This window comes from Triturus cristatus, chromosome 9, assembly GCF_964204655.1.
Source record: "Triturus cristatus chromosome 9, aTriCri1.1, whole genome shotgun sequence".
NCBI lineage: Eukaryota > Metazoa > Chordata > Amphibia > Caudata > Salamandridae > Triturus > Triturus cristatus.
The window spans coordinates 136,825,824-136,853,034 of NC_140592.1; the positions used below are offsets into that span (position 1 = coordinate 136,825,824).

At 43.9% G+C, this 27,211-nt stretch overlaps 1 protein-coding gene across 1 annotated transcript in view; it reads right to left on the reverse strand.

The window, feature by feature from the left end:
• The window catches only part of RFT1 (RFT1 glycolipid translocator homolog), an 83,197-nt gene that overhangs the window by 46,811 nt on the left and 9,175 nt on the right, over positions 1–27,211 (reverse strand). The window contains exons 3-5 of the mRNA XM_085624543.1: positions 25,451–25,567; positions 25,062–25,251; positions 21,371–21,472 (exon numbers count right to left, since the gene is read on the reverse strand). Coding sequence (XP_085480669.1) covers positions 21,371–21,472; positions 25,062–25,251; positions 25,451–25,567 — 409 coding nt within the window. The remainder of the gene's footprint in view (positions 1–21,370; positions 21,473–25,061; positions 25,252–25,450; positions 25,568–27,211) is intronic.

Genomic DNA, 27,211 nt, shown 5'->3' on the forward strand with positions numbered 1-27,211 from the left:
TAATTTAATATTACATGTAATTACAATAATTATATTCATTATATTTCATTGATTAATCTCTAATATGTACATGTACGTTTAAATACATTTAAACATCAATTTATTGACAACCACTGTAAGGCTACTGAAGCAACAGAAGCGCATCATACCTATACTGCCCTCATTTTTGTATTGTGAGACTTAACACAGACAGCGAACATATTTTAATTTCAGAATAATCGCCCTTAAGAAGGTGGTTGAGTCGGTGCTTCCACTGCCACAACAATATCCTGGCCCACCCACCAAATTTTGAATCAGGCGCAGGTTTGCTCTCCTTACTTTTGACAAATATGCCATTTTTTCTCCACCTTTACCTTTATTCATATTATAGTAATTTTCTATGTTTAGGTCCTAGGCATACACATTTGGTAGTAGGCTGTTCTGGGCCTTAACTATGCTTTCCGTAACAACTTCAACAGCCAAGAATGATAGGCCACCTTTAAAACTAACAAGGTCAAGAATGTAAAACCGTGGTAGTACAACTGATGTACCCTCTTCATCCATGAAAATAACTAATATCTACTGCTGCAACACTGCAGCACATATCAGAAATGTTTGAAAAAAATCGAAACACCCTATTGGCGCCCATTGACAGACAATGTCGGCACCCAGGGGAAAGAAACTATACAGGAAACTGGGTGCAGGAAAAGGTCCAATGTGATTCGTTTGCACTACTGGGGCAAAATGTGATCTAAAAATGCTCGCACAGAGTCTCATTTGTTGAAAGGTTGGTTCTGGTTGGTGACAAGTTAAGGAAAAATGTATGTATGTGCTGGACAAGGTATGAGCCACAAAGACTATTGAATGATTTCTCCGTTTTTTTAATAAATAAAAACTAATAAATAAAACTTTTTAAACGCAGAAATGACTAGGTATGACAGATGATGTCAGGAAAGATTTTACTAACATAATCAAACCTTACAAAGAACTGATAAATATCTAAAGAGAAGCATCCAAAGACGTGAACAGGCCCGAAGGGCAAAAATGGAAGAAACTGCATTAGTTAGAAGTGATAGACCAACTAAGTAAACGTGACCACAGAAGATACACAGCAAAACACGAAGAACGGGACAAGGTGAGGAGAAAGCTGGCTTGGCTGGTGAACTGGGAGAAAGGTAATACATTTTTTTTTAAAGTTCTTTAAATGGCTGTTGACAGTAGATTACATACAAGAAGGGCTAGGTCATAAACTAAAGTATTATACTGAAATAAATCAGGAATCACCCACCTCAGATATAATAAACTAAATGAAGCGAACCTACCCACATTACCATTAGAATAGAAAGAAATGCTGGAGGAACAAACCACTACTGAGGACACTAGACATACTATGAAAAGTATAAGCTACATTGACTATAACAAGTATAAGCTCAAAGAAGACCTCAGAGAGTATCAATTTGACCACTAATCTTTCCAAAGCATATACTAACAAATTGGTACTCAAATTACTGGCACTGAAACACTACAGAAACTCGTGCTTCCCCACCAATTAGGGAAGCAACTGTGAAGTTCCTACTCAAATCAGGTAAAGACCACTCATATTGTGAATCTTATCACCAACTATCATTGTTGAAAACAGACAATAAGCTATTAGGAAAGACATTAGCTGTCAGAATAGCACGAGTATTGCACCTAATAGTACACGGAGATCAAACATTACAGAGAAACTAATATTAGGTGACTATTTCTGCTTCTTATGTAAAAAGTGTACAAAAACCTCACCTGCTGTAGCCAGTTTAGATGCTCAAATAGCATTTGACATGGTTAAATGGAAATGTATGCTTGAAACCCTATCCAGGGTACTGGAACAAGGATACATTAATTGGGTTACATTGTTATACACAAGTTTATCAGCAAGTGTTGAGACTAACACTTTTGAATCAACTAAATGGAATATTCAGAGACACACAAGACAATTGTGTCCTGGTCTCCTCTGATCTTCGCAATTAGTACGTGGATCGCTGGTGCAGCTGCTGAAGGGCTGAAGACAGACAGAGGGGTGACGATTGGACACAAGACCTATAGTGTCTCTATACACCTCTGTTGTATTATTTTTATACGAAAAATCCATGTGATACATTTCCATATATATGCTAGAAACTTTATGAGGCTATGGCATGTTGTCTAAATTATGGGTGAGCTGCGCTTAATCAGTTCCCTACTCCACTTCACTAACTGCCATAGTTGTTTTACATCATTTGCATACAAGGGTGAGCAGTAACCCTTTTTGATATCAGGGTATACACGCCAGTGCAGACTGTTAATATCTTGAAGACTTCAATAAGATTCTGGCTGTCTCTCCCGATGTCTCTCACAGGCAGAACAGTGACATGTAAAAGGACGGTACTGCTGCTATATGGCTTGGAAAATTCTTTTGATGATCCATGGTTCGATATACAAAAGCAAATTCATGTGTTATTGAGATTCCTATGGAATGGTAAAGTGGCACAAACATTGCCAACCCCACTTGATGAAGGAGGGATGGAGCTATCACATTTAAAACAATGCTACATTATGAGTCAGCTCAATATGTAGTGCAGTGGCTGAAGGGCACTTGCGATCTGATGACTAGACTGATTAACCCAAGTGCCCTCACTTTATTCAACTGAGGTTGGTATTGGCAAAAATAAACATTGCAATGCCATGGTTAAGCTAGTATAGAACCAAATGTGTCACACAAAAAACAAGAGATAGACAAATTGTGACAGCTGAAAAATAATATTAAATAAAGCATACTAATTAGCAAGAGTGGACTGGATATAAGGCAAGTGGTGCGGTCCATGCTAGACCACGGCTCAATAGACTTTCACTGTAACATGAGGAGCCACATCATTGAAAGAGATCCTCTGTATTTGGATGGAATCAAGCTGCAAGAGTGGAAGGTGTAAGATTACAACCTAGTGCTCCGCAGGCGCGTACTTGTATGTAAGGAGAGAATTGCTTTGTAAATGTCGTATTTCTTCAAAAGTGTAATAATGATCATAAATGTTGTGTTTGTTGGACTGACAATGGAAAGGCATTTTTGCTATTTTTGTTTTGTTGATTATCCTAACTGTGTAAAAGTAATAAGATTTATTTTTAAAAAAAGTCTACTCCTGCACCAGCCTTATGCGCCCCCAACACATGGCCTACAATATAACAGAACAGCGGATGATGCGCTAAGTTTACTACAGTTTTCATTCATAGAGCATGTACTCATTACCAACCTTAAACATAGCACTTAGGGAACCAAGCATTTACACAAACACTCTCTCTCTCTATAAGGTGAACAGTCATCAGGGAAAACAATATAACGGCAAATGTGGAAGGGAAATAACGGTATTAATTTGGGCTCCCAGAATAATATCCACATTTCAGACCACTATTTCCCGTTAATTTCCAGCAAGTCTTAGAAAGAGACTGGCACAATACAAATTTGCCCTTTGTTCCTTCTCTGTGCTTCCTACCATATTTGTTAGTAATAGGCTGCTTGTCTTTTAACAGTTGATTATACAAATCTGTGAGAAGTTGGCCTGGCATATGCTGGGCACCAATTATAGTGGCCACCTTGCACCAGTCCAATTCGACTCTTATGGTAGATAGGTTTAAGACAACCTTTTAAAGAAAGCTATCCTAGTGGTAGCTGTGGAGAGCAGCCTCCAGGCTAAGTCTCAGAGGAATGTAAAGCAGCTTGTTTTACCTTATAATCTGTTGAATTACCAAATGAAAGGACACCACACAGGTATATATATCAAATATATATGTATTTATTACTAGACACACTCTACTAATCTCTTTATGAGATTAGAAGCCAGATACACATTCAAATGTCAACGTTTCACAATAAATTAAGCACAAATATGGCTGGAGCCCTAGGAGCGTACCAGACCATATACTAAAAAAATGGTGTAAGAATGTCAACTTGCAAAATGACAAGGCCTTGGGAATCGCTGGGGCTTCACTACTGCAGTGTTAGCAGGTAAGTAACAGGCCCACGGGAGACGCGTGCAGTGTGTGAACACAGCCGCGGGTTCCCTATTGATTACAATGGTTCAAGTCGCGGTTTGATTTTTAAAGTTCTAGGGTACTTCGAGGAAGTCTACAAGCAAGCCACTTACAAGGTAAGTTCTTCGAGGGCCAACACACACTAGGGCACCGAAGTGCACGAGTTACCTCACCCAGGGAAGCCGGGTGCATAGGTGTCTTTTGGTGTCGGGTCGCGTCACTGTTTTCTATGGAGACCAAAGAAGACTTGCTGCTTGCGTCGACTGAAGAAGTGTCCGGTGGAATCCAAGGGTGGATTCAAGATGCAGAAGACCTAAAAATTGAAGGGACAGTGTTCAAAGTCACTTGCCAGTGACCGGTGGCCAGGAAGATGGATGGCCACAGATGTCGGGTGATTTCAGGTCGTCGATGGTGTTTTGACTCGTCGCTCACGAGGTCCAGGAGGGATCGACGATGACCAGCAGCTGGATTCGGAGTGTCCCACGACGTCTGCAGCTGACTGCGGTGTCGGCAACCGGATTGGAGCCAACAAGCCTTGGCAACTGCAAGTTTTGTGTGAACTGAAGAAGGTCGATGATGCAGACCAGCAAGGTCTGAGGGACTCACCCAGCGTGGGGGAGGGAAGGCAGGCCTGGAGCAACCAGGGGAATCCTTTTAGTCTATAACAAAGTCTTCGGGGGACCCATTAGCCAACGGGCAAGTGATCGCGAAGACGCCTCTTCAGGAAATGCTTCACACGAGCCCACGGTCACTCGGGACGGGGCAGGCCTCTGATTTTTGATGCAAAACCTGCTGGAGGCTTGAGCCACAAATGGTCCAATGCACAAGTTCGTGGAACGTCGTGAAGGGTTTGCACTCGACAATAGTGCACGGTCCCCGGTCACTCGTGGGGTCCACTCGCCACAGCTTTGCTGGGGACTCACAATGGCCGTCGAGAAGTCAGGAAATCCACTTCCGGGGCAGCAGGGACTTCGAACTCCGGCGGGAGCAGGAAAGTTTGCAACCGTTGATTAAGGTTTTTGGTGCCTGCCAAGCAGGGGAGTCACTCCTTGACTCCAAGGGAGATTCTTCTGTCTTTCAAAGGTAGTGGAACGTCGAAGGGCCAGGATTCTTCTTTGTAGAACGTCATCCAGGGTTATCTGATTTGCAATGGCAAAGTTTGCTATCTTATAGTGAAGATAGGGGAGGGACTAGCTCTATGACCACTCCTCTAGGAGGGTCAAGGGAGGGGGTGGTTACAACCACTTCCCTTTGTCCAGTTTCGCGCCAGAGTAGGGACAGGTAGCCCCTGAAGTGGTTTGAGCTGGCATATGCACAGAGGAGCCTACTGCTTCCCCAGTGCAGGACTTCAAAGCACTCTAGGAGTGCACCCACCCAGCCCCAATACACTAAATCCTGTCTGGAAGGTGGTGACACCTCCCTGTGACAGGATGCCTTTTGTTGGGCTTCCTCCACTGCGAGTTTCAGTCAGCAGCAGGAGGGCAGCCCAGTGTCTGTGCTGGTGGCATCCATTTTGTGATGCCAGGGCTCTATAGGATTTCTATCGTTTTACATGTCGTCCCCTCTAGAAGGGTGGGATCATGCTCCCATTCCAAAGATAGCATTTTAATGCACTTAAGAGTATATGGTTTAACCGCATCCACAAACAGCCATAGAGAATAGACTCTGGTAGCTGCAGAGGGGCCCTGCTCAGGCAGAGGCACCCCCTCTCATTGTAAACCAAGCACCCTGCCCTCAGGATTGATAGGGCCTACCATAGGGGTGGCTGATAGGTTTATATGTGTGTGTATTGTGAGATATAGAAACCTATATCTCTGTGAGGAGTGCTAACACTACCTCACACAGGCTGCAGTAGCAGACCTGAGGTGTCAGATTGAGTCCGCTTCCCAGGGGTGGCATAATACATGCTGCAGCCCCTGGTAGGCCTGTGAAGTGCCTATGCCCTAGGTACCTAAGGTACCATATACTAGGGGCTCATTAGGTACCACAGTATCCAATCACTAGTGCATCTAATATGCACACCAAGTCGTTTAGAGAGAAGAGAGAGACTGGGGCCCTGATTAGCAGGGACCCAGCCAGACTATAGCCAGAAACCAGTGTATACATCAGAAAAAAAGTGGGGGTAACATAAGTGCAGATCCTACTCTCCTACACAACCCCCCCCCCCCCCCCAAAACGCAGGAACATTACACTAACCTTGACCAGTTGAGTCTTCATGTTCTAAGTGGAAATACCTTGAGAGTTCATCTGCATTGGAATGTTTGGTCCCAGGTCTATGTTCCACTGTATAGTCCATCCCCTGTAGGGAAATGGACCACCTGAGCAGTTCAGGATTTTCACCTTTCATCTGTTTGAGCCATAGGAGGGGCTTGTGGTCAGTCTGAACAATGAAGTGAGTGCCAAACAAGTATGGCCTCAGCTTCTTCAGGGGCCCACACCACAGCAAAGGCCTCCCTCTCTATAGCTGACCAACGTTTCTCTCTAGGGGCCAGCCTTCTGCTTATGAAAGCTACTGGCTGGTCTTGACCTTCATCATTAAGTTGAGACAGTACAGCTCCCACACCCAGCCGTGAAGCATCTGTTTGAACAATGAACTCCTTTTTGTAATCTGGACTCTGCAAGATGGGGCAGTGCACATTGCCTGCTTGAGGTCATCAAATGCCTTTTGACAGCTAGCTGTCCACTGAACCTTTTTTGGCATTTTCTTAGAGGACAGATCATTTAAGGGGGTCACTATAGATCCATATCCCTTGACAAACCTCCTATAGTACCCAGTCAGGCCTAAAAAGGCTCTAACCTGTGTCTGGGTTGTTGGAGCTACCCATTCCATGATGGTTTGGATTTTGCTCTGCAATGGTTGAACCTGGCCTCCACCCACAAGGTGGCCCAGGTACACAACCTGACTCTGCCCTATCTGGCACTTAGTGGCCTTGATAGTGAGGCCTGCTTTTTGAAGGGCCTCCAAAACATTCCTGAGGTGGACCAGGTGATCCTGCCAGGTGGAACTAAAGACAGCAATATCATCAAGATAAGCTGAGCAATAGGTTTCCATACCAGTCAGAACTTAATTCACCAACCTCTGAAAAGTGGCAGGTGCATTCTTCAAACCAAAGGGCATTACCACAAAGTGACAGTGCCCACCAGGGGTTGAAAATGCTGTTTTGGCCTTGGTATCATCAGCTAACTTGATTTGCCAGTAGCCAGCTGTTAGGTCAAATGTACTAAAATACTTGGCTGAGGCCAAAGTGTCTATAAGTTCATCTGCCCTGGGAATTGGATAGGCATCAGTCCTGGTGACTGCATTGAGGCCTCTGTTGTCAACACAAAACCTCATTTCTTTCTTACCGCCCTGGGTATGAGGTTTAGGTACAAGGACTACTGGGCTAGCCCAAGGGTTATCTGAAGGCTCAATAACACCTAGTTCCAACATTTTCAGTCCTGATACAATCCCTGACATGGTCAGGTTGCCTGTAGATTTTACTCTTTACAGGCAGACGGTCTCCAGTGTCCACCTCATGGGTGCACCAGTAAGTCTGACTTGGGGTCAGGCTAAACATGTGTCTGAACTGTTGCAGAACTTGTCTGCATTCAGTTTGCTGATGCTCAGTGAGACTGCTTGCCAAAGCAACACCATCAACTGACCCATCATCAGGGTTCTGTGAGAGCAGGTCAGGGAGAGGGTCACTCTCCTCCTCCTGGTCCTCATCAGTTGCTATGAGCAAGCCCATGTCAGCCCTGTCCACATATGGCTTAAGTCTGTTGACATGGAGCACTCCAAGGGGGCTCCTGGGAGTTCCCAGATCCACCAAGTAGGTGACCTCTCCCTTTTCCTCAACAATTGTATGGGGGTCACTCCATTTGTCCTGGAGAGCTGCTGGGGCCACAGGCTCCAACACCCACACTTTCTGGCCTGGCTGATAAACAGTCAGGACAGCCTTTTGGTCATGCCAAGCTTTTTGTAATTCTTGGCTAGCCTCAAGGTTTTTAGTTGCCTTCTTCATGTACTCTGCCATCTGGGAGCGGAGACCAAGTACATAGTCCATCACATCCTGTTTGGGAGGTTTGAGAGGTAACTCTCATCCCTCCTTCACTAGACATAAGGGTCCTCTGACAGGGTGCCCAAACAGAAGCTCAAAAGGGCTGTAGCCAACCCACTTCTGTGGAACCTCCCTGTATGCAAACAGAAGGCAGGGAAGTAAATGGTCCCATTTTTGCCTAAGCTTTTCTGGGAGGACTTTAATCATTCCCTTTAGGGTTTTGTTGAATCGCTCAACTAACCCATTGCATTGTGGGTGATAGGGAGTAGTGAATTTGTAATTGACACCACACTCCTTCCACATTGCTTTTAGATATCCTGACATTGTTTGTACCTCTGTCATATATGACCTCCTTAGGGAAACTCCAATGAGGGCTCTTGCTACCACAGGGGCTGTGGTAGTCCTGAGGGGTATAGCTTCTGGATACCTGGTATCATGATCCACTACCACCAGTATACATCTGTGCCCAGATGCAGTTGGAGGGTCAAGGGGACCAACAATATAAATCCCTACCCTTTCAAAGGGAACCCCCACCACAGGTAGTGGTATCAGGGGGGCCTTTGTTGTGCCACCTGACTTGCCACTGGCTTGGCAAGTAACACAGGAGCGACAAAACTCCTTGGTGTCCTCAGACATGTGTGGTCAATGAAAATGAGGGACAAGCCTGTCCCAGGTCTTGTTTTGGCCCATGTGTCCTGCCAATGGGATGTCATGTGCTAGGGTCAAGAGGAACCCCCTAAACTTCTGAGGTATTACCAACCTCCTGGTGGCTCCAGGGGTAGGATCTCTAGCCTCAGAATATAGGAGTCCCTCATCCCAATAAACTTTATGGGACCCACTAGCACTCCCAGCAGCCTCAGCAGCAGCTTGCTGTCTGAGGGGTTCAAGAGAGGGGCAGCACTGTTGCTCCTTACTCAGATCTTCCCTGGAAGGACCCCCTGCCCCAAAGAACTCAACCTGATCAGGCTCAAGTCCCTCTGGGGCAGTTCCTTCTTCAGGATCTGCTTCTCCTCCCTCAGGAGGGGAATCTGTTATGTTATGTTATGTTATGTTATGTTACAGGGAATTTGTTAAGTGTACGTTCACCAACGGTTTCTTGGCGCTGAGAGAGACATGAGGCAGCGGATGAGAAGAGAGCTAGTTGTCGTAGGCCTGAGAGAACAGCCAAGTCTTCAGCAGTTTTCTGAATGAGACATAGGAGGTGGTTGTCCTTAACTCCAGCAGGTGCAAGTTCCAGAACTGCGGGGCCAATACTCCAAAGCAAGCACCGCCCAGTTTTTGCGTTTAAATGTGGGTGTGACTAGCAAATTCAGGTGGGCGGATCGGAGTTAGCGATTGGGGACGTAACGCATGATTTTAGATGAGATGAAGGCTGGACTGTTCCCGTGCAGGGATTTGAAGATAGTGCATCCCAGTTTGAAAAGACCCCGCATGGCCACAGGCAGCCAGTGAAGGCCTTTCATCAGAGGCTGAATACGGTGCCATCTAGGCTGATGGAAAATCAATCTGGCAGCCTGGTTCTGGACAAGTTGGAGGTGTCTAAGCTGGCATGCCGGGATGCCTACGTAGAAGCAGTTGGAATAATCAAGTCGGGAGATTACCAGAGCTAAGATTACTAAAGTCAAGACTTCTTGAGACAGGAATCTGCTGATTTTCTTGATTCTGCGTAGTTGGAAGAAGCCGGCAGAGACCACCAAGCTGATCTGAGCTTTCATCGATAGGTCGTTGCTGACCAATATTCCCAGGCTCTTGGCAGAGCTGGCCGGGGCAGGGGGGTTGCCTAAAGAGGATGGCCAAAAGTTGGAGTTCCATGGGTTAGCAGGTCCGCCTGTGAGGATTAGTTCCGTTTTATCAGGGTTGAGTTTCAGTTGGTTTCCATTCATCCATTCGCTAATGAAGATCATAGTGTCTTGGAAGTGGGTTAACGAGGAAGGGTGGAGACTGATATTAAAAACCAGCTAGAGGTCATCCGCATAACTGTATGTTACGACTTTCCTGTCCCGAAGAGATGAGATTAATGGAAGGAGGTAGAGATTGAAAAGAAGCGGGGAGAGGGAAGAGCCCTGAGGAACTCCGCAGGAGAGTTTCATCTTCTTTGAAGAGAGGTTGGCGAGGCGGACTGATTGAAATCGGTTGCTGAGAAAGGAGGAGAGCCATTTTAGAGCCAGGCCCTGGATCCCGGCATTGTTGACACGGTCCAGAAGGATGTTATGGTCAACCGTGTCAAAAGCTGCAGACAGATCCAGGAGTACCAGGGCCTGGGTAAGCCCTCTATCAGCGCCCCCTCTAAGGTCGTCCCTGACTGTCAGGATGACAGATTCTGTGGAGTGAGAGGGTCGAATGGCGGCCTGGTGGTGGTCCAGGATGTGGTGCAGTTCGAAAAAGGAACTTAATTGTGTAGAGACATAGGCCTCTAAGACCTTTCCGAGGTATGGTAGTAACGAGATAGGGCGGTAGTTACCAGGGGTAGAGGGGTCAGCACCTGGTTTCTTCAAGATAGGGATAATTTTTGCAGTTTTAAAGAGGTCGGGGACTATGCCCTCTTCCAGTGATTTGTTTAGAAGAGAGAGAGGGTGGTTAGGGCACCTGGAGAAGGTCTCCTGGAGGACATAAGGGGGCAGCAATCTGTTGGTGACCCCGAGCCAACTCTTTTTAGTAGACCCAGAAAGGTTTCCAAGGGGATTTGGGGAAACAGGGTCATCAGGGGTGACAAGTCCCCGGTATTAGGAGAGTTGACAGGGGTGCTAGAGGACGAAATCCTGGCTTTAATGGCAGTGATCTTATCCATAAAGTATGAGTTGAGTGAGTCGCAAAGGGGTTGAGAGGGGATTAGCTTGGGTACTATTCTATCAGGTTTAGATATCTCGCTGACTATGGAGAAGATATCTTTGGCTTTGCTAGCAGAGTCCACGACTTTCTTTGAGAAATAGTCCATTTTGGTTTGGAGAATGGAGGTTTTATATTCTTTTAGTAGATTGGTGTAGATGTTTTTGTCAACTGAGTAATAGTGAAGTCTCCACCTAAGCTCCGCTTGTCTTAGTGCAAGCTTCTTAGTTTTTAGGTCCGCGGAGAACCATCGCTGAGCGTCATGCGGTCTGATAGTTTTAGTGTACTTAAGCGGGGCGGCGCACTCACTGGCTGATTCAAGCCATAACTTAAGATTTGTGGCCTGAACGTTGATTGACTCTGTGGCAATAGGGGCTGTGGAAGTAAGACGAGAGCAGAAATGATCAATATTAGCGTTTTTCCAGTTCCTTGACTTGTGATTTTTAGTCGGTTTGGGTTTATTGGGCTGAACATCCGGGAGAGTGAAGGACAAAAGGTGATGATCCGACCAGGTGCACGGAGAGATCAAGAGGGTCGAGGGGGTCATGTTGGCTGTCCAGACCTGGTCTAAAATGTGTCCCTTGATATGGGTGGGTGCCTGCACGTGCTGGGTGCAGTTCATACCCGACAGGAGATCCGTTAGTTCGATAGAGCTGACGCTCTCCATAGCGTCTAAAGGCCAGTAATTGAAGTCACCTATGATAAGGAGTCTGGCGTGGACAATCCCCAGATGGGAGATCATTTCTCCCAAGGCCTGGGGAAAAGTGGGCATGCAGCAGGGGGGTCTATAAAAGAGAGCGCAGGTGAAGGATGACTGGGGGGATTCCAGTTCAAAAACTAGGCTGTCAACAGAGGGCGCACCCTTAATCTCCAGTGTCTTAAACTGATGGTCCTTAAGGATGATGGCTGCTACTCCACCACGCGCTTTTCCTGGGGGGCGGTTAGTTTGTAGGAAGTAATAGTTATCTGGTAGGGCTGCCAGAATGTCAGGCATAGATTCTTCGGTGAGCCACGTTTCCGTGAGGAGAAGTAGGTCAGGCCTTTCCAACTGTAAGAGTTGGAAGATCTCGAGTTGGTGTTTTACCATAGATCGTGTGTTTAGGTATATAACTGAGAGTCCCCTTTGTCCATGACTACTGGGGGTGTTGGAAGGAAGTACTGTAATGGATGTGTCGATGTTGTGACTGGGGAGAACTTCAGGGAAGGTGGTTCTGTAATTGAGAATACCTGCTTCAGCTAAGCAGAGGCGGATATGGGTAGCAATCTCCTGATTCCCATGTAATTCTCTCAGCTCCGTAGTGGAGTATTTTAGAGAAAGGGCAGAGTTTCTGGCCCCTGGACCCTTACGACCGCGGACGGGCGCAGACGGGCTTGCTTTTGGCACGCACGCTGCGGGCGTCCGCTGCGCGGCCGTGTCCCCATCTAGCTTTATGCGGGTCAGGGCAGGCGGCAGGAAGTGAGGGAAGGTGCAGGGGGAGGAGTCACGTCCCCTCCGTTCAATCGGCACAACAAGCCGTGACGGACCGGGGGACGATGAGCTCCCTAGGATGCCCCGTGAGTGATTAGCGGCAATGCGGGGGTGAGTGAGCACAATTAATACATATTCATGATTGCAGTTTTAAAAAACTGAGACATAGGGGAAGGCACAGCCTTAACCCTACTGCTCCTCCTCTTGGGTAGCATCTGGTCCATAGTTTCAGGATCCAGAGCTGGTTCAGCTTTATGCATTTTGGCTTGTGACCTGGTCACAGCAAACACCTCTGCAGGTATGCCCAATATCTCAGCATGAGTCCATAATTCTACTTCAGACCAGGCTGAAGTCTCCAGATCATTGCCCAACAAACATTCGACAGGAAGGTCTGCACTGACTTCTACCTTTTTGAGGCCAGTTACCCCTCCCCAGGAGAAATTCACAACTGCCAGACTATGGTTGGTCCTGACATTGCTTGCATTGGTAACCTGGTACATTTCACCCAGGATGATCTGTGCAGGGTCCACTAGATCCTCTGCCACCATGGTGACACTAGCACCTGAGTCCCTGAATGCCAAAGCCTGTTTGCCATTTATGATAGGCTGCTGTTTGTATTTGCCCAGATTACTGGGGCTCACTAGGAAGGACATATCAAGGTCTCCCTCACAAACTAGCAATGCCTGTGTTGGTACTCTGACTAGGCCAGAGTCCACATCAGAACCCAGGGTCAACCCTACTACACCCTTATTCTGATTACCACCTCCACCAATAACTGTACTAGGGGGAACAGGTGCCTTAGGGGCTGGAGTGGTGGTGGTTTGGTCTTTGGACTTGGTACAATCAGAAGTCCAGTGCCCTTTCTGTTTACAGAATTTGCACCAGGGCTTCTTTTGGCCTTTTCCCTTTGTAGACTGTGAATCCCCACCAAATGCAGATTTTTGGGGCCCTTGTGAAGACTTCTGGTCTTTTGCCTTATCCCCACCTTTATCTGAGCCTTTAGGATCCTGCTTCTTAGTGTCACACCCTTGGTACTGGGTTTTCTGCCTCACCCTGGTTCTGACCCATTTGTCTGCCTTCTTTTCCAATTCTTGGGGAGAGGTCAGATCAGAGTCCACCAGGTATTGATGCAACAACTGGTTTTGGCAATTATTAAGGATCTGTTCTCTCATGATAAGATTATACAATCCCTTAAAATCAGTAACTCTACTACCAACCAGCCAACCTTCTAGAGCCTTGGTTGCACAATCAACAAAGTCAGTCCAATCCTGAGTCTGTGCTTTCTGGGTATCTCTGAACTTCAACCTGTACTGTTCAGTGGTTAAGCCAAATCCATCTATTAATGCACTCTTCAGGGCTTCATAGTCATTAGCATCCTCCTCTCTAACAGTGAGGAGCTTGTCTCTACCTTTATCAGAAAAGGAGAGCAACAAGATTGCTGCCCACTGTTTCTGGGGGACCTGTTGAACTTTACAGGCCCTCTCCATAGCAGTTATCCATTTGTGGATATCATCCCCACTCTGGTAGGGAGGAACAACCTTGGACAGGTTCCTATGGTCTGGAATGTAATCTCTGCCTCTAGGGACACTGTTGCTGACACCAGGGGTATCTAACCCCTCTTTTCTAGAAGCTCTCTGGAGCTCAAAGGCTTCTTTATCTAAGGCCAATTGCTTGGTTCTGCTGGCAAGCCTAGCTTCCTCATACTGGAGCATCTTGTACCTTCTTTCAGAGGAGGTCTCTCTATGTAAGTATGAGTTCCTCTGATGGACAGAATCCTTGTCAGAGTGATATGGGTGGTTAGATTCCCTTGAAGGGGACCTAGGCCTCTCTTCCACTCTGCCAACTCTCTTAGGGAGAATTCATCTGTCCTGTTCAGATCCTTGTGGATCTGGCCTTTCAATCACAGACTCCAGGTCATCTTGATTTTCATCATCAGACCCAGAGACTATGGTTGACCCACCCCCTGATCCGGATCCACCAGCTTCTAGAGCCAGTCTAAGATCATCTGCTACAAGTAGATTTATCAGGTGTTGTGTGGAGGGACTCTGTCCTAACCCCAGGTGTCTTGCAACACACATGGCCTTCAAGTCAAAGGTCATGTCCTTATACTGAGGTTGAGTGGACCCACTGGCTCCACCCCTTAAGGACATTCTAGTGTTATGCAGTGTTACACTACCTACACTAGTTTGTGGCCTACTGAACCTAGCTTGAGCTGTAGCAAGGTTGTGCTATCCCTTCACAAACAGCTCTAAGTTCAGTAGAACTTATTGATACTACGCTTGACATTATATGTACCTTGAGTAACTTTAGTGGTTTTCAGTTAGTAATTCAAATAGAGATTTTTTGGTAAAACAATGGCAAGCTGGAATCCCACACGCTGCCCACCAATGTGAGAAGTTGGCCTGGCATATGCTGGTCACTAGTTATAGTGGCCACCTTGCACCAGTCCAATTCGACTCTTATGGTAGATAGGTTTAAGACAACCTTTTAAAGAAAGCTATCCTAGTGGTAGCTGTGGAGAGCAGCCTTCAGGCTAAGTTTCAGAGGAATGTAAAGCAGCTTGTTTGACCTTATAATCTCTTGAATTACCAAATGAAAGGACACCACACAGGTATATATATCAAATATATATGTATTTATTACTAGACACAGTCTACTAATCTCTTTATGAGATTAGAAGCCAGATACACATTCAAATGTCAACGTTTCACAATAAATTAAGCACAAATATGGCTGGAGCCCTAGGGGCGTACCAGACCATATACTAAGAAAATGGTGTAAGAATGTCGACTTGCAAAATGACAAGGCCTAGGGCCTGGGGGAAATCGCTGGGGCTTCACTACTGCAGTGTTAGCAGGTAAGTAACAGGCCCACGGGAGACGCGTGCAGTGTGTGAACACAGCCGCGGGTTCCCTATTGATTACAATAGTGCAAGTCGTGGTTTGATTTTTAAAGTTCTAGGGTACTTCGAGGAACTCTACAAGCAAGCCACTTACAAGGTAAGTACTTCGAGGGCCAACACACACTAGGGCACCAGAGTGCAAGAGTTACCTCACCCAGGGAAGCCGGGTGTATAGGTGTCTTTTGGTGTCGGGTCGCGTCGCTGTTTTCTATGGAGACCAAAGAAGACTTGCTGCTTGCGTCGACTGAAGAAGTGTCCGGTGGAATCCAAGGGTGGATTCAAGATGCAGAAGACCTAAAAATTGAAGGGACAGTGTTCAAAGTCACTTGCCAGTGACCGGTGGCCAGGAAGATGGATGGCCACAGATGTCGGGTGATTTCAGGTCGTCGATGGTGTTTTGACTCGTCGCTCACGAGATCCAGGAGGGATTGACGATGACCAGCAGCTGGATTCGGAGTGTCCCACGACGTCTGCAGCTGACTGCAGTGTCGGCAACCGGATTGGAGCCAACAAGCCTTGGCAACTGCAAGTCTCGTGTGAACTGAAGAAGGTCGATGATGCAGACCAGCAAGGTCTGAGGGACTCACCTAGCGAGGGTGAGTGAAGGCAGGCCTGGAGCAACCAGGGGAGCCCTTTTAGTCGATAAGGAAGTCTTCGGGGGACCCACTAGCCAATGGGCAAGTGAAGGTGAAGACGCCTCTTCAGGAAATGCTTCACAGGAGCCCACGGTCACTCGGGACGGGGCAGGCCTCTGATTTTCGCTGCAAAACCTGCTGGAGGCTTGGGCCACAAATGGTCCAATGCACAAGTTCGTGGAACGTCGTGAAGGGTTTGCACTCGACAATAGTGCACGGTCCCCGGGTATTGCTGTTCCTCGTCACTCGAGGGATCCACTCGCCACAGCTTTGCTGGGGACTCACAATGGCCGTCGAGAAGTCAGGAAATCCACTTCTGGGGCAGCAGGGACTTCGAACTACGGCGGGAGCGGGAAAGTTTGCAACCGTTGATTAAGGTTTTTGGTGCCTGCCAAGCAGGGGAGTCACTCCTTGACTACAAGGGAGATTCTTCTGTCTTTCAAAGGTAGTGGAATGTCGAAGGGCCAGGATTCTTCTTTGTAGAACGTCGTCCAGGGTTATCTGATTTGCAATGGCAAAGTTTGCTATCTTATAGTGAAGATAGCGGAGGGACTAGCTCTATGACCACTCCTCTAGGAGGGTCAGGGGAGGGGGTGGTTACTCCCACTTCCCTTTGTCCAGTTTCGCGCCAGAGTAGGGACAGGTAGCCCCTGAACTGGTTTGAGCTGGCATATGCACAGAGGAGCCTACTGCTTCCCCAGCGCAGGACTTCAGAGCACTCTAGGAGTGCACCCACCCAGCCCCAATACACTAAATCCTGTCTGGAAGGTGGTGACACCTCCCTGTGACAGGATGCCTTTTGTTGGGCTTCTTCCACTGCGGGTTTCAGTCAGCAGCAGGAGGGCAGCCCAGTGTCGGAGCTGGTGGCATCCATTTTGTGATGCCAGGGCTCTATAGGATTTCTATCGTTTTACATGTCGTCCCCTCTAGAAGGGTGGGATCATGTTCCCACATCATGGACTGATGTGGGGGTATGATTCCAAGTTGTTTGACGCCAAACACGACATGTTTTGATGCAGTAATTTCAAAGTTAGCATTTTAATGCACTTAAGAGTATATGGTTTAACCGCATCCACAAACAGACATAGAGAATAAACTCTGGTAGCTGCAGAGGGGCCCTGCTCAGGCAGAGGCACCCCCTCACATTGTAAACCAAGCACCCTGCCCTCAGGATTGATAGGGCCTACCATAGGGGTGGCTGATAGGTTTATATGTGTGTGTATTGTGAGATATAGAAACCTATATCTCTGTGAGGAGTGCTAACACTACCTCACACAGGCTGCAGTAGCAGGCCTGAGGTGTCAGATTGAGTCAGCTTCCCAGGGGTGGCATAATACATGCTGAAGCCCCTGGTAGGCCTGTGAAGTGCCTATGCCCTAGGTACCTAAGGTACCATATACTAGGGGTTCATAAGGTACCACAGTATCCAATCACTAGTGCATCTAATATGCACACCAAGTCGTTTAGAGAGGCTGGGTCCCTGATTAGCAGGGACCCAGCCAGGCTATAGCCAGAAACCAATGTATACATCAGAAAAAAAGTGGGGGCAACATAAGTGCAGATCCCACTCTCCTACAAAATCTTTTAAAAGTGATCGGAGGTACTCAAAAGCATGATGCATTATAGGCTATGCGCATCTGAGAAATGTTAAACACTGCAGGCGTTTCCCCATGGAAACTAGAATGCTGAGATAGTTCCAACAGTGCATCTTTCCAATTGGGCAGCTCCTGCACATGGTATTAAGTTAATTTTAACAGATGCTCATCATGCGATATATGTGATTTCTGCGGACAGTAAAGTTTAGGCCTATGCATGCCAACGGCATCTTAGATAATGCTAATGTGCAAAACAAGGAGTTATTTCACACAAACCACACATTTTGGGATACTAGGTCAACTCTAAAGGGCTGGCAGTTCAGGAAGATAATACCTATATATTATATCGCCTTCTGGTTAAATTGTGTGCACTTACAGATTGTGTAGTTAATACAGACCGTGACACTCTGGATCCCTTGCTTACTTAACTGGTGTAGCCACAACAGCTTGTTATACAGTGTTGTGTAAACAATCAATTATATTTAACAAGCGCCCCAGTCATTCAATAAGAATTTATATTTTTTAGTAAAATGTGTTCTACGGTATTATACATTCTATCACAGCAAACAATACCCAGAGAAACTTGAAAATATATTTGAAAGTCTTGAGGTGATCAAAACTCCACTAGCAAGCAAGGCTGGAATGGATGAGATTAGGCACGCAGGAAAAAGATACATTATGTTACTGTTCACAAACGAATCCACTTCTGTAACAACACCTTTCCACTGATGTGAAAGTTCATGGAATACAATCCTCCATCAGGAGTTCAGGTTTCTGCCAATGTTGGGTTAGCTATGGGTCCATACAATCGCTAACCCCTATTGGCTTGTCTACTCACTACATGCTTGGTGTCCCCACTCCTTACCACTTGGTCTTCCAAGAAGCCACAACCGAGCTGCAGACCTATCAGGTTGCAACCGACAATCTGAGCACTCCAGAGGCCACAATATCACAATATACATAATGGAACTGTCTCCAGATTAAATGTCCACAGCTATCCCAATTCTGTGAAATACTGGAGCCTATCGGATTCCACAAAGGACTGAAGGATGGAGCACTGTTCATGCTGAGGGATGCATGCCTTACTCACATAGAAGTAGAAAATAAACTCAATGAATAAGGCAAGCTGATGCTTTGCGAGGATCTGACATATAAAGGAGACAATGCAAGCTCATCATCAAAGAGGGTGTGCCTTGTTGACATCACAAATTTTGACCAACAACTCCGACTAAGCCAAGACAGCATATTCACAAAAGCTATTTTATGATATTTACTTTCCTGACTTCAAAGCTTTGCCTGAAATAAATTTTAGGCCACTTGTGTCAACTATATGCTCATATGCTCTTTTGTCTTCACAATTGGCGTTGTGTCAGATGATTCTTGTTTAGGGCACACTGGCCATCTCTCCATTTATGTGCCTACATCTACTCAGGGAAGCAGTCATTAAGGATCATAGACACTGCCTCCAAGACGGTGCTATGAAGTTAAAAAAACGATCTTCAAGAGCTGCCTATGATTCTAGTTTTCTTTAATTTCCTTTTGCTGGTTGTGTTTGTTTTTACACCCCAAAGTAGTTTCCACTTTTGTTCCCTGGTTGCGAGAGCGCAGAGGACCAATGCGGACAGTGGTCAAAGCTCACCTAACACTAAGAGATGTTTTGCACTCAACCGAATTAGTGCACGTTATAATTTAAATATTTAGCGCCTAATGTACAAGACCCTTATGAGATCACAAACCCTGCAATTCAAAAAATATCACAGGGTTTGCGAAGGCAAAATGGCTTGTACAACGCTTAAGAGGTCTTTGGCAGCCTACCGTAATGGCAAATACGAGGGGCATGAAAGGGGTGTGCCACTCCTATGTAGGAGTTGGCGATAAATGTATCAATCAATCGCAAACCATTGGTCATATACCGGCACGTCAAAGACGTGGTATCTGATTCACAATGTGGAAGAGGTCCCATTTGAACCTCTTACCTTTTGTGAATCCTGAAGATCGTTTCAAGGAGAGTAGGCGGTGTCCAGTGGACCACGGCCAACTGTCAGTGAAATGTTAATAAAGATAAATGATACTTTTTTTTAACACAGTTCTGTTTCCTTTAGGGAAAATGAGCTGCACTCAAAAACAACATCTTTATTTAAACACAGTTACAGGTGGTGATCTCCCGTCACTTGCAGGCCACCATCATTGAAATTGATAACAAATACTTATTTTCCTACATGGTACTGGATAAATTCTGTAAATTACTAATGTACATTCATATATTTTTTTTTCTACGTATCCATGAGTAAAACTGTAATTTAAGAACTGTGGGCATAATAATAACATTACCAGCATTCACATTCTGTTATACATGCAAGCAACAATACACAATTAGAAATATTCATGCAACACTGATTTTCATAGAGATAACTATTTCAGCTGAAAAATTAGTGGATCAAGGCTATTTCAAAAGGAATATTGACTAAGACTTCCAGCCATTTAACCTTAGTTCTCCAAACGTGGCAAATGTGTCTCAAATAATTTAGATCTAGGATATACTGCAGAATTCACGGTTTTAATTCCCATTGAAGGCTAGGAGTACTTATATAGCAGCTAGTATTTCTGTATTAAAGGGCAAAACCTAGATTATATTTTTGTTGTTATTTATTTTAGGTATTTGTATTACAGCTTATCTACCTCTAAGGAACAGTGGAGCGCTTTAAACAGAGAGTTATTCATTACAGCAGAAACATTTAACACATGAAGTGCTATATATAAAACATGTGAGGGGTTTGGTTAAACCAGATCTCATGCATGTGAAGAAAAAGAGAACAGAAGCAAATAAGTGAGACAGAACTAGTCAATTGCCAGTCTTTTTTAGTATCACAAATGTTTACATTGCACATTCATAGTCAAACACAGAAAGACTAAGGGCCTTATTACGAGTACGGCGGACCATTGGACCTCCATACTCGTGATGGCAGTCTGGCCACTGCCACACTGCAGGCCCGTCCGCAGTATTAAGAGTCTGGTGGTCAGACCGCCACTGCGTCCGCCAGGGATCCAGGATCCTGCGGCGGTCGTGCATCAGTCAGGAGCATGAATATGCTGGCATTGCCGCTGCGGCACCACCAAGCATATTCTGAGCTGCCTGTTCACTGCCCTTTTCATGGCAATGAGCAAGCCATGGTAAGGGTGGCGGAGAGGCAACTAAGAGGGCCCTTACAGGGACCCTCTGCTGCTCCTCGGCCTGGGGGTGAATGCAAGAGGGCACATGGTGTGCCCCCCTAGAATTGCACCCCTTTTCCTGCATGGTGTGGCATGCATTCCACACCGTGTAGGAACGTGCTGCAGGCGCTGTCACCGCGGTGGGCTGCATGTCAGGCTCTTCTATGAGCCTAACAGCCCACCTCCGAGAGACTGCTGCAGCACTGCCCTCCCGCCATGGATTGCAATCGTAATCCAGCAGGAGGGCGCACCGCGGCGTTGGTGGTCCTCCTGTGGACATCACAATGGCGGCGCTGCAGGAGGACCGGCAAACACGTAAGAAGACCCAAAGTGATTTGTCAACATGAAGATAAGCGGATGACAGGTAAGATACTAAGGGCCTGATAAGGGTTTGGCAGATTGGTTACTCCTTCGCAATGTGACAGATATCCTGCCCCCCCTAATACAAGTGCATTATGTTCTATGGCACTTGATATATGGTGGACAGGATACAAGTCACATATGCAATGGAGCACACACCCACCACACTCTTAATCACACCTGAAGTGTTTCGATTGGGGAGTGAAAAGTACTACACAGGGTACCGAAATCAATAATCTTTAGTGAACACAACAATTTAATTCAGAGAATAATGAAACCTGAATGTTTAGTACATTTCTGCAACTTAAGCTTACCTGAGATAAAGAGAAAATGTAAAGTCCCCAGTGTGGATGTAAAACAACCAAAAGAACGGTCAAAAGGCATTTCAAAATTATAGATAGGCTTTCGGCAACAACCTAACAAAAACAATCATAAAGAAAAATAGATTATTTATCCAGAAACAGGATTGAGAAATACAGGCACAAAATATCCGATATTAGCCATTACTCTTCAAGTCAACCAACAGCATGTTGGAAATCTTTATTACTTTAACTTAAAATAATAAAACCATAATGAAACTTATATAAATGCATTTTAAAATCTGCTTCATAATGAAAGTCAGGGGTGTTTATTGTGAAAAATTCACAGGACATCACCAACATTAGAGGACTTATTATGTGCTTTTAATGGTTTACTGACAATATTAATATGCTACTAAAATCATGCTTGATGATCAGCGGCCACAAACAGTTTATTCGAAGTCCTCCTTCTTGAAACAAGATGCCCAAACATGCTGTCAGGATCAGCATGTGAGAAATGCAGCTATCTCTACTGAGCATCAGGTATTAAGTAGAAATATCCATGTAGAAAAGAAGAAAACGAGGCAAAAGAAAAAGAAAAAAGAAAACTGAAAATTATCAATGGCAAAATTACGTAAAAAACATAACATCCACATTATGCAGGCTGGTTTGTGCATGGAAAGCAAAGCAATCCCAAGTTTTCCCCTCTCATTCCCAGAGGGTTGCAGTCATGGCAGAGGAGAAGGGACATACTGGTGAAGGGCCAGGAGTTAAAAAGGAGGAATACAAAAAATAAATAACAAAATACAATAGGGATATATTACAAAAACATCAAACAAGGACCAGGCCGGTAACAGCATGTGAAGCTGGAAGCAAAGTTTGAGAATTTTGTGAAGGGTGTTAAGTTACAGAGAAAATCAACATATGTGTCATGGGTGGTCAGAAACAGGGTGACTAAAAGCATGGTTGTAAAATGTCACAGGGACTACTAAACAAAAAAAAATAATGTGAAAAATTATTTTAGAAAAATCATACAGCCTATCAAAACTAAACTTCATAGTAATTAGTTTATTTCAGGTATTTTTATTTTCTCAGTCACCTTCTGCAAAGTATTTTTGTCAGGGTTATTGTTACTTAGATCCTCAGGTAGGATATTTGTGGCACACCAGGATTAATATGGTCTACTCTGAACAATTTGGTACTGCAGCAGAGAGAAGGCAGATGTTAATCTTGGGATTCATGAGTGAATTATGTTAAAATACTAAACAGGTCGAAGACTGAAAAAGTCGAACAGTTAATTTAGATTGGTGGCAGTGATTGGAGATCTGTCAGCACACCCAATTGTCAACCTTTGCAGCGGTCTTGAAGAGGTGTTATTTCTAACAATCTTCCAAACATGTTGTCTTATTTTTATTATAATCGTGGTTTACAGCCTATAATGCTTCGATGATTCACTTCAAGTAATATGCCTTTTAGCACCAATCTTCCTACATAAAGCAGACATCACGGTAGCATGGATAAACTCCAACCAGCTTTGTCCACCTCAACTTTAGTTGGTAAAGTTCTTGACAGTACAATCTTTGATCCTCCACAACACCACATCGAGGAAACATGCCTCCAAATAGAGGGCTCTCAGGATTTAAGCCGAAAGAGGAAAATAACCTACATTATCAAATGCCATCAACAACTGACAGCTGATTGAGGGCGCTGGTGGATGAAAAAGGTTCAAGAACATCCCTCAGGATGGTGGTCAGTGCGTTGTCTTCTTTGACACCAGCTAAGATAAAGCGTTTTACAGAGGATCAACAAAGTTAATGGGAAATTCAGACAGCGATTAAAAGGCTATCTTCGTTCTTAAAATAAAGGGTATCGTTAAGCATGAGAAAGGCGGTTCCCTTTTGTTGGAATTACATTTTTATGCAGATCTAAAGCCCTTAGGTGAACCCTTTATAACTAGTAAAGACGGAGTTGAGGCACAAGTCATGAATTGTTTCATTTTGGTTAACTTGAGGGGTGAAAATTAGAAGTAGAGTATGCGATTGTGTGAGGGAAGGTATTATGGTTAGGGATGTAGTAAGAGTGTAAAGATTGATGTAACGTTTAGGGTTTTAAGGGATGGTAATATTGTTACAATAATGGGTGACTTGAAATTTGGATTACAGTTAAAGTAATGAAAGATATAAGTGATGGTATAAGAAGAAGGTACGGGAGAAGGATTGCACATGAGGTGGTATGAGCTATGAAGGTATACCACCTATAAAAGAGCATAAAACATATGCTGTAAGGTAAAAAAGGATAGTGCTTGGAATAAGGAGTAGCTAACAGAAACCGACTAGGACAAAGCTTAATGAAGGTCTATGGCTAGTAATAAGCTTTTTGCCCCACTAAATATTTTGACTGCAGTCCTCCATCCATATAACTGCTCACCCCTTGCGCAGGAGTTGATTTTTTACACCATATATTTTGCTCTACTTTAAAGTATATTCATTGCCCCTCTGTTGTTTCTACTTCCCATCACACACATTCTCAACACTCAATTTGTTACTCATAATGTAATGTGGTAGCAAAAGCAGGCAAAGAATATGCAGACATGACAGAATGTTTTCAGAATGGCCATCACCAAGACCAGTACTACCCAACCTAAGAAAAGAAGAACTATAGAAGTTCCAAAATAAATGCAATGTCCAACTAGTCTACTAAGCACAAGCCCTTCACTTTTGCCACCTGTAACACTTACACAGAGACTTTAATAATGTTTTGGAATTAAATACAACTTACAAGAATAAGGAACAGTGAAAGGAAAATTAACGTATGCAACACGGTCATATTCCTTACATATCACTAAACATGAACAGCTGCTTTGGTCTAGAATCAAAAAGAAACAAATAGATAATAGAAATTAAGGTGTATATTGTATCCTTTGAGAGGAACCAAAGACAACAATTCTTACTACTGTAATGTTTTTAAAAGCAGTAAACTTATTAACCTTATGTGCTGAGGATATATTGAAAACCGTCTTACACTAGCTTGAATAGACCTGAAAACAAATAATTTTAAGTAAATTAGAACCATCCGGAAAAATCTGGCAAGGCTGGAGAGATGACCACCTAATAAGTAGAGTCACATTTTGTAAAATGCGAAATAAGAATTGTAAATGATTTTTTTTTTAATTTAAAACCTTCAATAGTAAGAACTGCTGACTAGACAAAGCCCCATTTAGATATACATTAAGTATTGAATGAATCAATGAAAGAACATCAATTACTCAGCAATTAGTATCCTGGCACTAAAAATGAGATCAGGAACAGGTAAATGATAAAATTAGGCGTCAAGTATTCAACTTCTTTTGGTATTGCAGGTGGTTAGAGATGTTCCTTATGCTGGCAGGTGAGGGGTTCCGGAACTTGGGAGGAAGGAAAAGGATCTGACACCAAGGCAACAGCTGTGAGGAACCAACACTAAATGAGAAAAGGAAAATCTTGAGGAGCAAATATTCATATTGCTAATGGTCTGATGTGCTAATTCTGTTATTCATAATTATGGAATTGTCTGGGATATTGAACTGACTAATATTGACTTCAAATGCATAAAACTGAATAAATACTTATGCTTTTTGTAAATGTTTTCCTGCTGCTTAGATTTGTGTTTAGCTTTCCACATAATGCTCTCAGGATGCAGGTACATAATATGTTTATCTTTTACGTACCTTAAGCCTAACAAACAAATGTGCTTGTGCTAAAACCCAAAAGGGCTCTGCTAGAAGTTCTACTACTGCAGACAGGCCGAACATCAACACTCCAATCCCATAATGCGGAATTGTATCAGGATCTGGAACTTCAAGTACTTCTAGCCAGATCCAACCAAGGAAGAGCGACCAGAACACACCCAGTGGTACACTACAAAAGAAAGTAAAAATGGATGAATTTTCAGAAGAACATCTATTCCACCAGCCCTCTTCTGATACATCCTAATCGTAGAGATAACATACAGAAGTGAGTCTCATGCATGAACAGACAATGCTGTTTGATACAATTTATGTTTTTCAACAACATGGTTAATTAGTAGAAAATATGACATTTGAGAAGAAATACGTACGTCAACCACAGCAGATTCACAGTCTGGGTCCAGTTTTGTTTTTTATCGTTACTTAGGCAAGCTCTGCGAAATGCTTCTCTTGCTAAGAAAACTATGGTAGAGTACAGCAATGTTAACCTGAAAGACATAATAAAGACAGATGTAACTTGCATACGCTAGTGATGTGAACTAAGAGCTGCCCTTCATGACGCGCATTAAATAGCTTTAGAAGAAAGTGTCAGATCTTGTATTACATATAATATTAACAACCCCAAATACTACTCGTCTATCTCACCAAAGACATCCACCTTGTATACATTCATGGATAATGTGATCTGACGAGCTAAGCTCTCACAAATAAAAGAGTAAGCATCATAGGCAAAGACGATCTGACAATTTCTTTTACGAAACAGTTTTTTTATTTTTATTTATAACAATTAAATTACACGTTCATGCAGAAAAAATTAAAGTTGTCATCAAAATTTTAAAACACATTTATACTAGCGTATGAGACTACTGTGCAACTGACAAATATGGTAAAGTAATAAACATAGTCATCATATATTTCAAAATTATCACAAACACCAGTTAACATGTGGGATTGTATTGCCAGCTGTTACATGTGGTGAATGGGGACAGTACACAGGAAGGTAAGCACGCAAAAATATGACCAGTGGCTTTTTTTTTTTTCATTACAGCTTCTCAAAAGATGCTTACGAAGATAGGTCAATAATTCATTGATCCCTGCTTGGGAGTTTGTTGCTTTTTCATATCCTCAAGCTTATTCAAAGCTGTCATGCAAGGTTCTTGAGTGCGCCCAATCCATGAACAAAGCAGAGAATAATAATATGCTTGGAAATTGTGACAGCGTTCTTAAAAGACTTACTGCAAATGTAAAACACATTCTTGTCCTCAAAAAACACATGTATCATACTACTGCCATGATGACTACCATCCCAACATCTGCTACTGGCCAACAAACCCAATTTGAAATCCACTATATTGTAGTTTTTTAGAGGTGTAATCTAATGTATTTATGTTAGTCCCAAAGTCAACTGTAGTGCTGAATTTATAATTCAGCTAAATAAACCTAAAAGCATCTGTTATTCGGTCCTTAATGTCTGAATCTCAGGCATTAAAGACCCTAAGGACAGATCCTTAATTGAGGAGTTTCCCAGCAGTTTGTAAATGGTAGTAGCTGACAATTTCTCCATTTATAACAATTTGAATAAACAGTGGTACCGGATTAAAATCTTACACAGCATTAAAGTTTTCAAATATTGATTTCTGAATAACAAGTCTTTTTACCTTATACATTTGCAGCTTCTATTTAACTTTAAAGGATTAAAATCAAACAGTATGCAATTGGTCTAAATTTGTTTAAACTTTGATTAGTGCAGCGCCAAGACGCGCGCTTTTGAAAATATCTAATCAAATTATTCCAGCTCGAATCCAAGTGGAACAAATAACATGTGTTTCATACTCATATGCAGCATGGTCCCAGATCCTAAAAGCTGAGGGGATATTTTTCTTCTGCCTTAAAGACCCTGAGTAACACATTCATTTCATAACTTTAATTTCCCCCTTAATATGAGCTAAAGACTTATCTATTTATTTATGTTACGTTTTATGTGACGTGGACCACACTAGGATGGTGTCAGAGAACTTTACAACTGCAGAGAAAGATCAAACTTCAAACAAAATGCATCACTAAGGTATCATGTATATTAATTTAGTCTAAATGGAGAGTACAAACGTAACAGAAAACTGTATTTGTTAATT